Raw genomic sequence first — 14,204 nt, forward strand, 5'->3', positions numbered from 1 at the left:
TGAAGCCCTCCAGCAGGACAAAGGTCTTTACTTTAAATTAAGGATTCAGCGCGGAAACAGGCTCTTCGGCCCACCAAGTCCGCGCCGACCAGCGACCACCCCTGTACACTAGCAGTATCCTACACACCAGGGACTGTTTACAATGTTACCGTCCAATTAAACCTACAAACCATTACGTATTTGGGATGGGGGAAGGAAACGGAGCACCCGGAAGAAATCCACGTGGTCACAGAGAGAATGTACAAACTCTGTACAGACAACTCAATAATCTCCCAAACAACCCAACAACAGAAAAAGGTTTGCAGCAGCATAATTATATATATATATATGCCATTCCGTGATTTGTAGAATTGCAAAATGAAATAAGATTACTTTTATTTAATAAAAGCAATGGGGTTTGGAAGTCAACAACTCACAGAATGGCATGAATATGCTCTGCTATTTAATCATATTGTCACAAGACCTCTGCTAATGGCTGAAGTGGATGGTATATTCACATGTTGGATTTCCATTAGGTTTTAAACAACAAAGGAACTCCAACATCAGGATCAGCTGATATCTCAGGTACAGCTGCACTCAACACAAGTATTACAACTGAAGATTACACTATGGTCCCCCACTGCTCTGAAGGCCAGCATCATCTGGGCAATGTCCCCTCCTCGGAGTTACAAGGTGATGGGTTCAAGTTCCACCCCAGAACCTCAAACTGTGTAAGGCCTGGATAGAGTGGATGTGGAGAGGGTGTTTCCACTAGTGCGAGAGTCTAGGGCCAGAGGCCATAGCCGTAGAATAAAACCTTTAGAAAGGAGATGAAGAGGAAAATATTTAGTCAGAGGGTGGAGAATCTGTGGAATTCATTGCCACAGAAGGCTGTGGAGTCCAAGTCAATGGATTATGGTTGTGGCAGAGTTTGACAGATTCTTGATCAGCACGGGTGTCAGGGGTAATGGGGAGAAGGCAGGAGAATGGGGTTGAGAGGGAATGATAGATCAGCCCTGATTCAATTGCGGGAGTAGATGATGGGCCAAATGGCCTAATTGTGCTCCTATAATTTATGAATTTATGAAAAAACACAGAAACCTGGTTCAACTCCCGGGTGCAGTCCTGAGGGAATGCTGCACTGCTGGAGGTCCTGCCTTTCTTGGGAGATATTGAGCCAATGCTATTTCTGCTTAATAATAATAATGATAATAATAATGGATGGGATTTATATAGCGCCTTTCTAATACTCAAGGCGCTTTACATTGCATTATTCATTCATTCCTCAGTCACACTCGGTGGTGGTAAGCTACTTCTGTAGCCACAGCTGCCCTGGGGCAGACTGACGGAAGCGTGGCTGCCAATCTGCGCCTACGGCCCCTCCGACCACCACCAATCACTCACACACATTCACACACATTCACACACAGGCAAAGGTGGGTGAAGTGTCTTGCCCAAGGACACGACAGTATGCACCCCAACCGGCTACCTTCCGGTTGCCAGCCGAACACTTAGCCCATTGTGCCATCTGTCGTCCCAAATGCTTAGTGCATACAATGGTTCCAGTTAGGAAACAAAGTAGTGGAATTCTCTGCAGTGTCCTATGGGCAACATGTAACCTTCCAATTGCGTTAATAATCTAGATTATTCATCAACACATTGATAGTTTTGGAATCTTGCTGGGGTGAAGAGAGGTAGTTGGGATCTCTTCATTACAGCAGGGGCCCCACTGATAGTAAAGAATTGTAAAGGATACTTGGAGATAATAAGCTCCACAACCAAGTCTTTCTAACGATTGCAAAGATACCTGATAAATATTCTATTCCTTTCTTCTAAATTCCTCCATAGCTACCACCACTTTACCCCAGTAATCTCTAGCCTACAATCTTGAGATCTCTGCTTATTTTTTGGCCAGTTGATAATTCCAAAACATAGTGATTCCTCTGCTGCCAGCTGTCTCTTCTGCTGCTTGGCTCCTGGGCTTTGGAATTTCCTCTCTAAATTTCTCTATTCTTCTTCTTAAAACCTACCTTCCAGCTGAAGGCATGATTGATTTGCACTTCTTCCAATCTAGTGCACTGCATTCAGTGCTCACAACGTTTTCTCCATAACACTGGAGCAAGACAAACAAGATTTGTTGACCACTTTACAGAGCACCATTTCGTGCACGTCTTCCAGTTGCCTGTTTCTTTTATTCTGCTTCCCACCGTTACTCTGACCTTTTACACTGTTCCCACAAAGCACAATTAATTATGAATGGACAAGTTACAGACATTCATTCCGAAGAGGAAGAAAGATTCCAAGGGGAGTAATGCCCCTGTCCCACTTAGGAAACCTGAACGGAAACCTCTGGAGACATTGCGCCCCACCCAAGGTTTCCATGCGGTTCCCGGAGGTTGCAGGTGGTTGCCGGAGGTTGCAGGTAGTGGAGGCAGGTAGGGAGACCGACAAAAACTTCCGGGAACCGCACGGAAACCTTGGGTGGGGCACAAAGTCTCCAGAGGTTTCCGTTCAGGTTTCCTAAGTGGGACACGGGCATAATGCTATGTTAGCTTTCATAGCAAAAGGATTTGAGTATAGGAGCAGGGAGGTTCTACTGCAGTTGTACAGGGTCTTGGTGAGACCACACCTGGAGTATTGCGTACAGTTTTGGTCTCCAAATCTGAGGAAGGACATTATTGCCATAGAGGGAGTGCAGAGAAGGTTCACCAGACTGATTCCTGGGATGTCAGGACTGTGTTATGAAGAAAGACTGGATAGACTTGGTTTATACTCTCTAGAATTTAGGAGATTGAGAGGGGATCTTATAGAAACTTATAAAATTCTTAAGGGGTTGGACAGGCTAGATGCAGGAAGATTGCTCCCGATGTTGGGGAAGTCCAGGACAAGGGGTCACAGCTTAAGGATACGGGGGAAATCCTTTAAAACCGAGATGAGAAGAATTTTTTTCACACAGAGAGTGGTGAATCTCTGGAACTCTCTGCCACAGAGGGTAGTCGAGGCCAGTTCATTGGCTATATTTAAGAGGGAGTTAGATATGGCCCTTGTGGCTAAGGGGATCAGAGGGTATGGAGAGAAGGCAGGTACGGGATACTGAGTTGGATGATCAGCCATGATCATATTGAATGGCGGTGCAGGCTCGAAGGGCCGAATGGCCTACTCCTGCACCTAATTTCTATGTTTCTATGTTTCTATAAGGGGCGACCATGACTGACAAGAGAAGTCAGTGGCAGTATAAAAATAAAAGAGCAGAAGAATAACATAGCAAAGATGAGCGGGAAGCCAGAGAATTGGGAAACATTTAAAGCGCAACATAAGATAACTAAAACGGCAATACGGGGAGAAAAGATGAGGTACGAATGTAAGCTAGCCAAGAATATAAATGAGGATAGTAAAAGCTGACATGGATAGAAAATTGGTTGGCAGACAGGAAACGAAGAGTAGGGATTATCGGGTCCCTTTAGTGCCTAATGGGGTACCGCAAGGCTCAGTGCTGGGACCGCAGCTATTTACAATATACATTAACGATTTAGATGAAGGGATTAAAAGTAACATTAGCATTTGCAGATTACATAAAGGTGGGTGGCAGTGTGAACTGTGAGGAGGATGCTATGAGGATGCAGGGTGACTTGTACAGGTTGGGTGAGTGGGCAGATGCATGGCAGATGTGGATAAATGTGAGGTTATCCACTTTGGTGGTAAAAACAGGAAGGCAGATCTGAATGGTGTCAAGTTGGGAAAAGGGGAAGTACAACAAGATCTGGGGGTCCATGTTCATCAGTCACTGAAAGTGAGCATGCAGGTACAGTTGGCAGTGAAGAAAGCGAATGGCATGTTGGCCACAAAGTTAATTCCCGGAATGGCGGGACTGTCATATGTTGATAGAATGGAGTGGCTGGGCTTGTATACTCTGGAATTTAGGATGAGAGGGTATTTTATTGAAACATATAAGATGTTTGAACCCGCTAGAGGCAGGAAACATGTTCCCGATGTTGGGGGAGTCCAGAACCAGTGGCTACAGTTTAAGAATAAGGGTTAAGTCATTTGGAACAGAGACGAGGAAAAACCTTTTCACACAGAGGTTGTGAATCAGTGGAATTCTCTGCCTCAGAAGGCAGTGGAGGCCAATTATCTGGATGCTTTCAAGAGAGAGTTAGATAGAGCTCTTAAAGATAGCGGAGTCAGGGGATATGGGGAGAAGGCAGGAATGGGGTACTGACAATAGACAATAGGTGCAGGAGTAGGCCATTCGGCCCTTCAAGCCAGCACTGCCATTCAATGTGATCATGGCTGATCATCCCCAATAAGTACCCCGTTCCTGCCTTCTCCCCATATCCCCTGACTCCGCTATCTTTAAGAGCCCTATCTAGCTCTCTCTTGAAAGTATCCAGATAACCAGCCTTCACCACCATCTGAGGCAGAGAATTCCAGACTCACAACTCTCTGTGAGAAAAAGTGTTTCTCCGTCTCCGTTCTAAGAACTGATTGTGGATGATCAGCCATGATCACAGTGAATGGCGGTGCTGGCTCGAAGGGCCGACTGGCCTACTCCTGCACCTATTGTCTATTACATGCTACATTTAACATTAACAGATAAGGAGCCTTCGTTATTTGCTTCAGAGCCGGCCAGTTCTTATGAAAGGCTATCAACGGCATTGTGGCGCAGCAGTAAAGTTGCGACCCGACAGCGCCAGAGACCCAGGTTCAATCCTGACTACGGGCGCTGTATGTACGGAATCTGTACTTCTCCCTGTGACTACTTGGGTTTGTCACAGGTGCTCCGATTTCCTCCCACGCTCCAACGACATACAGGTTTGTGGGTTAATTGGCTTTGGTATTGATTGTAAATTGTCCCTAGTGTGTAGTATATTGCTGGTGGACGGGAATCGCTGGTTAGCATGGATTCAGTGGGCCGAAAGGCCTGTATCTCTAAACTAAACCAAATCAGTCTCTCTACAAATGCCACTTGACCTGCTGAATATTTCCAGCATTGTCTGTCTTTATCTTAAAACCAACCTCTGATCAAATTCCAGATCCTGCCTTGATATCTATATTTCCCTATGTGCTTAATTGCCAATCGTATCTGGAAATACAGGTTTTGAGTTACAGTCGTTGATATCACTTTCTCTGGAAGTGGTGCAGTGACTAATAATTCAGCTCCCAAAGCATTAGTTAAAAGACATAGCACACCGGAAAATTAATCATTAGCAGGCCACTGAAAAAATATCTAACAAAAACATTGCAACCAAGGAAACAAAGGTGTTAGGTTTCCTGCATCAAAAAATCACTTCCAATCCTAGCCCCTCTGCTATCCAAACTGAGGCATACAGCACTGAAAATATATTCTACACATAACATCCAGGTGAGCCATCCTCCCACCTCCCAACTTAGCGGCACGGTGGCGCAGCGGTAGAGTTGCTGCCTCACAGTGTCAGAAACCTGGGTTCGATCTTGATCGTGAGTTCTGTCTGTACGGAGTTTGTACGTTCTCCGTGTGACCTGTGTGGGTTTTCTCCGAGCTCTTCTGTTTCCTCCCACACTTCAAAGACGTACAGGTTTGTAGGTTCATTGGCTTGGTATAAATGTAAATTGTCCCTGGTGTGTGTAGGATAGTGTTATGCCCCTGTCCCACTTAGGAAACCTGAACGGAAACCTCTGGAGACTTTGCGCCCCACCCAAGGTTTCCGTGTGGTTCCCTGAGGTTTTTGTCAGTCTCCCTACCTGCTTCCACTACCTGCAACCTCCGGCAACCACCTGCAACCTCCGGAAACCGCACGGAAACCTTGGGTGGGGCGCAAAGTCTCCAGAGGTTTCCGTTCAGGTTTCCTAAGTGGGACAGGGGGCATTAGTGTGCGGGATCGCTGGTCTCGAAGCGGCTTTTTCCACACTGTATCTCTAAGCTAAACTAAACTCTTTGTCCATTTTTTTCTGGGTGACTGTACATCAAGTGCTCACCCTGGTACATTTTGAATATGCGGGAGGTTTCTGTCCCACCTCTATTTCAGGCAGTGAGTTCAAACAATTAAATAAAATTGTTGTCAATGAAGTAAAAAAACTAGTGTCATCATGAAACGATGAGATGGTTGTAAAAATATATCTGCCGCACTGATGTCCCGCAGAGGACAAAATCTGTAGTTCTTGCCCAGTCTGGGTGAATGGGCGAACCCAGACTCAACAATATCATAGAATCATACAGGTTGGAGACAAGGCCTTCAGCTCACCATTTGTACTAATCCCATTTTAAACTTTAGAGACAGGTCCGTGCCGACCAGCTACCACCCCTGGCCCTGGCACTGTCCGACACGCGAGGGACAATTTACAATTTTACCGAAACTAATGAACCTACAAACTTACAAGTAGGAGAACATCAGAGAAAACCCACATGGTCACAGAGGGAAAGTACAAACACCGTACAGATGGCACCCATTGTAAGGATCGAACCCGGATCTCTGGTGCTGTAAGGCAGCAACTCTACTGCTGCGCCACTGTGACGCCCTTTTATTCTCACTGCATGTCCATCTATCACCCTACTACAGAAATCCAATATAGCCAAGTAATCGTCTAAACCGCATCTCTTTGGGGACAGGGTGGACTGGAGGTCAGGATTGAACCCGGGAATCTGGAGCTGTGAACCAGCAGCTCGACCCGCGGTGTGAATATTTATTCTCTATCCAAAATGTTCTGGCATTTATGAATTCCGTACGGGTGAATTCCTGTAACATGGGGATACACGGTGCACACTTTATGTACCGGTATATCTTAAAGGTACATATCTTTCTTTCAGTGAGGCCATAACATCCCCACCCCCAAAATCGACACCCCAAGGTATTTCAGGAGACCCAAAGATGTCCGCCTTACCTTTCCTCCTGAGGTATTCCGCCACCAGAGCTGCCACATGGACGTAGCACATGGCTGCCTGCATCCAAGACAAAAAGAGACAAACTACCAGTCAGGAACTGCGACAAAGTTAAAAAAAGAAGGTAGAGTTGAAAGTAAGACGATAGAGGCTGAAAGAAAGCAAGTGACACTCTCTCTGCAATAAGACTGAATCCGTAAGAAATTTACGTTGCTTTCACCACTGAAAGTAGCAGAATGAATAGCTCGAAAATAATTCTTTGTACATTTTTAGGCAAATTGGTTCCAATTCCTTAATAGTAATTAAACAAGGTTATGTAACGCCAACAAGGCCTCATGTGGGCTGCACGCTTGTTTTTTGTCAAGAGTCATGGGTTCAAATCTCATTCCAGACAGATCCCAGGCCAATAGTTCAATGCCGTACTGTGGGAATGCTGAACTTACACCAAGGCTGCCTTTGGGATAAGATATTCAACTTGAAGCCCCATCTGGTGTCTCAGGTGGATGTCACGTTCCTTTGGCAAGAACAGGTCCGTGGCCAGGTCAATCAACCTCACAAAGGAACGTGGAAGTGTTGTGGGGAGATATAGCACGGAAACAGGCCCTTCATTCGACCGAGTCCAAGCCAACCCTCAAACACCCATTTATGAGCATCCTATATGAATCACATTATCTAACAATTAATCTCACCACTTTTGTGGAGCCTGTTCTTCACAAATCGGCTGCCACATTTCTGAAACATGCCCGGAATGCATTGATGTTGGGAAAGATACTACAAAAATGAAAGTGAAAGAAATGGAATAACAATTCAGAAGAGAAATACCAATTCTGGTTGATTTTACCTCGGAGAGATCCCCGTTCTTGACGTGGATTTTTGCCATGCTGTCCAGCCAGGTTTTCCTCAATTCTGGAGTGCTCGCGTAGGACTTTGCCAGACTGTACTGCAGATCCACCAGCATTTCCGGATCATTTTCATGCTCTTTCATTTGAGCGGTGGCCATCAGCACTGTGCGAATGCGTTTGGTTAAGTCTTTGACCTCAGACGGGAATCCTGTACACTACAACCAGGGCAATAAATCATCAGGTCATTCTGCTCATGTGGACCCTCTGCAAAGCAAATGATTCAGGGCTTTCCCTTCAATATTCCATCATCATCATCCAGTGCCCATCTAATGCTTTTCTGAAAGCCCCACATAATTCTGTCAGGAAAAAAAAGAATCCCAAAATTCTAAAGAAGGGAATGTGAGATTGTGGAGAAAAGTGGAGGCAATGGTTTTGGAACTTTTCAAAGATAGACACAGTGCTGGAATAACTCAGCAGATCTCTGGAGAAAAAGGATGGGTGACGTTCCGGGTCGGACCCTTGTACAGCCATGTACAGTGGTAGTGAGTAGATAGGGATGTTTGGTGACCTTTTTGTGTAACTTTGTCGGTGCCTAGGTGAGGTCTGCTACATGCTTTTACTGGGTCGTATGCAAAACAAAGCATTTCACTGTACTTGGGAACATGTGACAATAAAGTATCAATGAATCACAGAGGAGTTCAACAGTGATCCATGAAAATGGAGACACAAGCCCGACTGATCGCAGTGCGAATAATTAAACAAGTAGAGCAGACTCACCTTTACAGCTCTGTCACTGTTGGCACAGTTGTTAATAATAGCCAACGACTGCTGGAATCGTGTTCCTCCAATTCCAATCACATCAGCTATTAACTGGCTGACTGCAATGATCACCTGTAGAGCAAGCAGCTGGTTTAAAGATCCAATAAGCTTCCCAAAATCTTTTATTTTTGCCTTCCTTAAATTCAAGAGGGTAGAAACTTATTTGTCATTGTCCAAGCCAAATGGGTTGGATGTAACAGGAGCTGTGCATTGTACTCCCCTTCTGAAACCCAATTACATTTAAGAATGTTCCATACAACACTGGCAAGGCAAGTGGCCAAGGCTGAAACTCTACTCCCAGCTCTTTGTAGCAAATGGTAGGGATAGGGTTCATTGTATTTTCAAAAATTCAAGTTGCCAATTTGAACAGATGACCTTCCTGATCAGAATCTTGCCCTTTTGATACAAATTACCCTTCAGTGTGTACCCAGTTCTGTATTTTCACTACCAAATTCAAATTCAAATGATTCTGCAGTTCAAAACATTCAGTGGAAAAACAATATTCGGAAAAATCAAATTGTAGAAAAACACAAGCGCTGAACTAGTTAAGGAATGGAGAGTAACCTGATCTAAAAGGGCAGCAACAAGGAACTGCAGATGCTGGTTAATATACAAAAGGACACAAAGTGCTGGAGTAACTCAGCGGGTCAGGCATTATCTCTGGAAAACATGGATAGGTGACGTTTCGGGTCAGGACCCTTCTTTGTGTGAAGATGGGTATCAAGCCGAGACGTCACCTATCCATGTTCTCCAGAGATGTTGCCTGACCTGCTGAGTTACTCCAGCTCTTTGTGTCCTTCGGTGATCTAAACATACGTTAACTGCAATGACGTGGATATAACTCAGTGTCATATTCTAAAGGAAATCAGATGAATACTTTAAAGGGAGAATATCAACAGATGCCCGCCTCCTTGTGGCAAGAAAGTCAGGGAAGGGAAGCAGGGGTCATTGTCAAGGTTGGTCATGGGCAGTTGTGTGCGACAGAAACCTGTGCGCTACGGATTGTTCCCAGGGATGCACAAAACAAGTAAACATCAATTGCTGCTTAACTATCCTCTGCTACCATAGGCGGCACGGTGGCGCAGTGGTACAGAGTTACTGCCTTACAGCGTCAGAGACGCGGGTTCGATCCAGACTACCGTGCAGGTTTTCCCTAGGTGCTCCAGTTTCTTCCCCACACTCCAAAGACATACAGGTTTGTACGTTCATTGCCTTCAGTAAAGAAGGGGGTGGGGGGTCGTTGTCAGTGTGGGGGCAGAACAAAGTAGGACGTGACGTGGGATACTTAGTAACTTTGTCGGCACCCTTGTGTGGTGGCTCTTTGCATATGCAGAACAAAGAATTACATTGTGACTTGTCACATGTGACAATAAAGTATTTATTCATTCATTCATTCATGGGTGGTGTGTGGAAGGACCACAGGCTGGGACGTTGACATTTTGTACGGGAATGCACTGACTTGTTTGATCCTATAAATGTGGATAACCTCCATTTCCAATTGTATTTATGGCACATATTTGGAATAAAGTATATTTTGGGGATAATACAGCAGGGTGATTAGAAAGGATAGGAGAGTGGGACTAATTACATAACTCTTTCAAAGAGTTGTTTTTCTCTTTCAATGCCACTTAGGTCAAACCCTAACATTTGCTGACTGAATGAAAACCACAGCTGATATTTCAAAAACACCTTACACATCCCTTTCAAGACACCCGAAGGCCCCTTGCATCCAATTCACACAAAGCAAGCTCAGTTGACTGTTGATGACCCACATTTATGTGATATTGATTGTGGGAAAAATACCCGTCAGAATACAAGTGAGAAATTCCCTGCTCTTCTTCTAAATATTGCAATAGGATCTAGTTTGTCCACTTGTGAAGGGCCTGTCCAACTTTCACGACCTAATTCACGACCTTTTTTACTCGTGGACATTTTTCATTAGGCTAGAAAAAACGCCCGCGACCTACTTGATGCCGTGAGTACCTATGACTAGCATCACGGCCTACCTACGACCTCCTATGACCTTGTGACGACCATGCTGCGAGTATGAGTCAAGGGCAAACTGGGCAGAGGTCGTGAATTAGGTCGTGAAAGTGGGTCAGGCCCTTAAGTTGTAAGGCCTCCTAGAAAGTTGGCATGGCCAATTGGGTAGCCACTATCCAAGTATCCACTGGATACTTGGACTTGAATCTTCAGAGAGGGATTTGAACTCGAATCTCTATGTGTTAAATTGCTCCATCAGAAATGTCCACTCCACCACCCTGTCACCAAGCAATGTTGGCCACCTATTGCAGCAACTCACCAAGGTTCCTCCAATAACATCTCCCAAACCTCAACCTTTACGAATAGAGGAAGGGCCATTTGGGAAAACTATCTCCTGTGGGTTCTCCTCCAAGTCACACACCACCCTAAGCTGGAAATCTATCATTACTTATTCATTGTTGCCGAGTCCATGAACTCCCTCTCCACCACCACTGTGGGGGCATTTACACCAGAAGGGCTGTACTGGTTCAAGATATGGTTCATTAATACCTCCCCAAGAGCAACAATGGATCAATAAGTGCTGGCCATCCCAGCAATGCCACATTTCACTCCTAATTACAAAAATAACTTTACCTTGACATTTAAGGTTTACATTTTCCACTCCTTTCATTCCTCCTTTATCTCAGATAGTTTAAAGGCTGCAAGACCAGGGATACTGCTCTCCGTGACACCTTGCCCACCCTAATAAGACTGCCAATGCCTACTTCCCATTAGCTCAAGCTGGATAGCAGCCAAGGTTAGCAGTGAAAGAACAGTATGCCAATGTGCAGTCCAAATCTATGCTTTTGAAGTGTATCTTAATCTTTTTAATTGATCAGAAACATCACAAACAAATACATTACAAATTTAGTACTATCCATTTTACAACAGCAGGATTACATAACCCCTTGTGGTCACATCCATTCAAGGAAACAGCAAATTATTTGTCCCGTTCAAACGTTCCGGTTGTCTGGCACATAGTCTGACGCCACAAAGATAAGTACGGTTCTCCCCTGAAGTGGCCTGCTTGAGTTTCTCATAATGTTCCCATGTTGATACAAAACAAACAAGATATCGGACCAGGAGAGGTCTGCCTGGTCCTGTGAGCCTGCTCTGCTATTCGTTACGATCAAAATGATGGCTCAGGTTGAAGACGCCTCGTTAGAGGGTCCGACGAAGGGCCTTCAACCTGAAACATTAAAGGGCCTGTCCCACGAGCCTGCGACTGCATGCGGCGAGCGCGACCAAACCGGAAGCGGGGGCCACGCGGAGGTCGAGTGATCCCGTACGAGTCGACGTGAAGTTCGAGCGAAGGCGTACGCCGTCAAGATGCTGCGTATGGCGTCGAGACGCTGCGCACGCCCGTCGAGGCGGTGCGTACGGCCTCAATGCGGCTGCGGGCCGGCAGGCCGTTGCCGCGCGGAATTTTTGGACAGTGTCAGTTTTTCGGAGCCCCGCGCGATGTCGGGACCAGCTCCGCACAACTCCATACGGCTCCGGCGATCGAAGTGGGACCGGCCCCGCGAGGACGTACGGCTCAAGCGATCACGTTAGGTCGCGCTTGCCGCATGGAGTCGCATGCTGGTGGGACAGGCCCTTAACTCTGCTTCTTTCTGTATAGATGTTGCCCGACCTGACGAGTGTTTCTAGTATTTTGCGTGTTGCTGATTCTGAAAGGGGGATGGATCCCGAGGGGCGGAGTATTTCCTCACAGAAGGTGATGAATATCAGGAACGAACGATCAGAGGAAATGGCAGAAGCAGATACAATATTTAAAAGGCATTTGGACAGTTCATAAGATCATGTGATAGGAATAGAATCTGGCCATTCGGCCCATCAAGTCGACAACATTCAATCAATGGCTGACCTATCTCTCCCTCCCAACCCCATTCTCCTGCCTTCACCCCATAACCTCCAACACCTGTACTAATCAAGAATCTATCTTATCTCTGCCGTAAATCTATCCACTGACGGCCCCCATAGTCTTCTCTGGCAAAGAATTCCACAGTTTCGCCACCCTCTGACTAAAGAAATTCCTCCTCATCTCCTTCCTAAAAGAACGTCCAGTAATTCTGAGGCTGTGACCTCTACAGGGAAAGGAAGGGTGTAGATGGATGCAGGTAAATGGTAAATGCGTAGTTGGGCCTGGTGGAAGCTGGACAAGCTGGGGCGTATGGACATGATTCTCCTGACAAGCACTCCCACTATTCTGTCCTGTAGCTCGCACTGACCTGCAGGTGAGTCCTGACAAAGGACCTCCTCCTTGTCCACTCAAAGTTGTTCCTCATCAGGAAGTAGAGGAGCGTGGATGCGTCTCCTCGGATGGTGCTCAGCTTGGAGTTGCAGCTCTTCAAGATCTCGTAGCACATCGCTGCGCACATGTCAGCCCTGCCTTCGAAGAACATGGAGGGAAACTGGAAAAGAGGGAACATTCTTTAGGGATCTGGGGAAGAGCCATGGGGGAGGGAGGGCACATGCCGCCCACAATCTCACTGCGCTGGATCTAACACATTCACAGCAAGTCTGAGCTCTGTCCCTGGAACACACGATACACTCACAAGGGAGACAAAGCCAGGGCTCGGCCTTTACCTCCTGCCACAGCTCTCAAGAACAGTACGTTTTTAAACATCCCTGACATTCAGGGGAACGTATTAAGTTATGAGAATAATTTTTTAAATATCACTCAAAGATTAAAGTTACTTTAATCAAAGCAGGTAGTGATAATTACAACTAAAGCAAAAATAATTCTAAGGACTATTACATAATTCCACCAACCTCCCTCCATCCCCCAATAAGCATGCACAGAGTAAGATGCCACAGTCTAACCAAAGGCATTTAATCCAACGCCAGGTCTGTTGTTAATGTGAGTGGGTGGCCGGTGGTCAGCACGGCCTTGGTGGGGCCGAAAGGCCTGATTCTGTGCTGCATCTCAATATAACTCAAGGTCCTGATGTTCCAAGAGGTGACATCCCAATTCCAATGCATTGCTGTTAACCCTAACAGACTGGAACTTCTGCCAGAACCAAATCTGATGACTATTAGATTCACCAGCCCCGATCTGCCCATTCTCTTAAAGTTCATCCTCTTAACATGCAGGAGGGCTGAATGGCTTAATGGTGCTCACCCAACAACGAGCTCCCCCCCCCCCCCTCACCCCCAAACCTTGGGAGTCGCTGAGAGGAAACAAATCCGAGAGGGGGGGCCATACCTTGTATACCAGGTTCCGCAGAGCGGCAAAGACAGACTTCAGCGCCGTCTCTGACTGGTTGATCCTCACGAAACAGAGGTGGACATCAAAAACCTTCTTCATCAGAGCGTTGTGTCCGTGCTCGGCGAGCAGCTGGCCCTGCGGACAAACGCAATGATGTCAAACTGGGCAAGTAGCTGACGAACACACCACATTCTGGAATACCATGGACTCATTTTCTAACTGTGTTTTGCAGTAATGATTTTTGCAGTCTTTCTCTTTTCATTGTCTTGCAGAATTTGTGCGGCATTTATTATTTGTGTGTGTTCTCTGAGTCTGCAATGCTGCTGGAAACAAGGTTTTCATTGTACCTGTATATCAACGTATGCATGAATATGACAATAACCTCGACTTGACCTGATGGCAAGGCTGAGGCGTTCAAGGCTGTTTGTATGGAGCAAATGGCCAGCAATGATCAGCTGGTTCCAGAGCACACTGC

General features: G+C 46.0%; 1 protein-coding gene across 13 annotated transcripts in view; it reads right to left on the minus strand.

Moving 5' to 3' along the window:
• dock9 (dedicator of cytokinesis 9) overlaps nucleotides 1-14,204 on the minus strand; it is a 317,738-nt gene that overhangs the window by 35,848 nt on the left and 267,686 nt on the right. For all 13 annotated transcript variants that reach the window (XM_033023076.1, XM_033023077.1, XM_033023074.1 and 10 more), the window contains 5 exons: nucleotides 13,727-13,864; nucleotides 12,750-12,932; nucleotides 8,455-8,568; nucleotides 7,677-7,892; nucleotides 6,838-6,895 (listed from right to left, as the gene is read on the minus strand). In XM_033023076.1, coding sequence (XP_032878967.1) covers nucleotides 6,838-6,895; nucleotides 7,677-7,892; nucleotides 8,455-8,568; nucleotides 12,750-12,932; nucleotides 13,727-13,864 — 709 coding nt within the window. The remainder of the gene's footprint in view (nucleotides 1-6,837; nucleotides 6,896-7,676; nucleotides 7,893-8,454; nucleotides 8,569-12,749; nucleotides 12,933-13,726; nucleotides 13,865-14,204) is intronic.

Source organism: Amblyraja radiata, chromosome 6 (assembly GCF_010909765.2).
Source record: "Amblyraja radiata isolate CabotCenter1 chromosome 6, sAmbRad1.1.pri, whole genome shotgun sequence".
NCBI lineage: Eukaryota > Metazoa > Chordata > Chondrichthyes > Rajiformes > Rajidae > Amblyraja > Amblyraja radiata.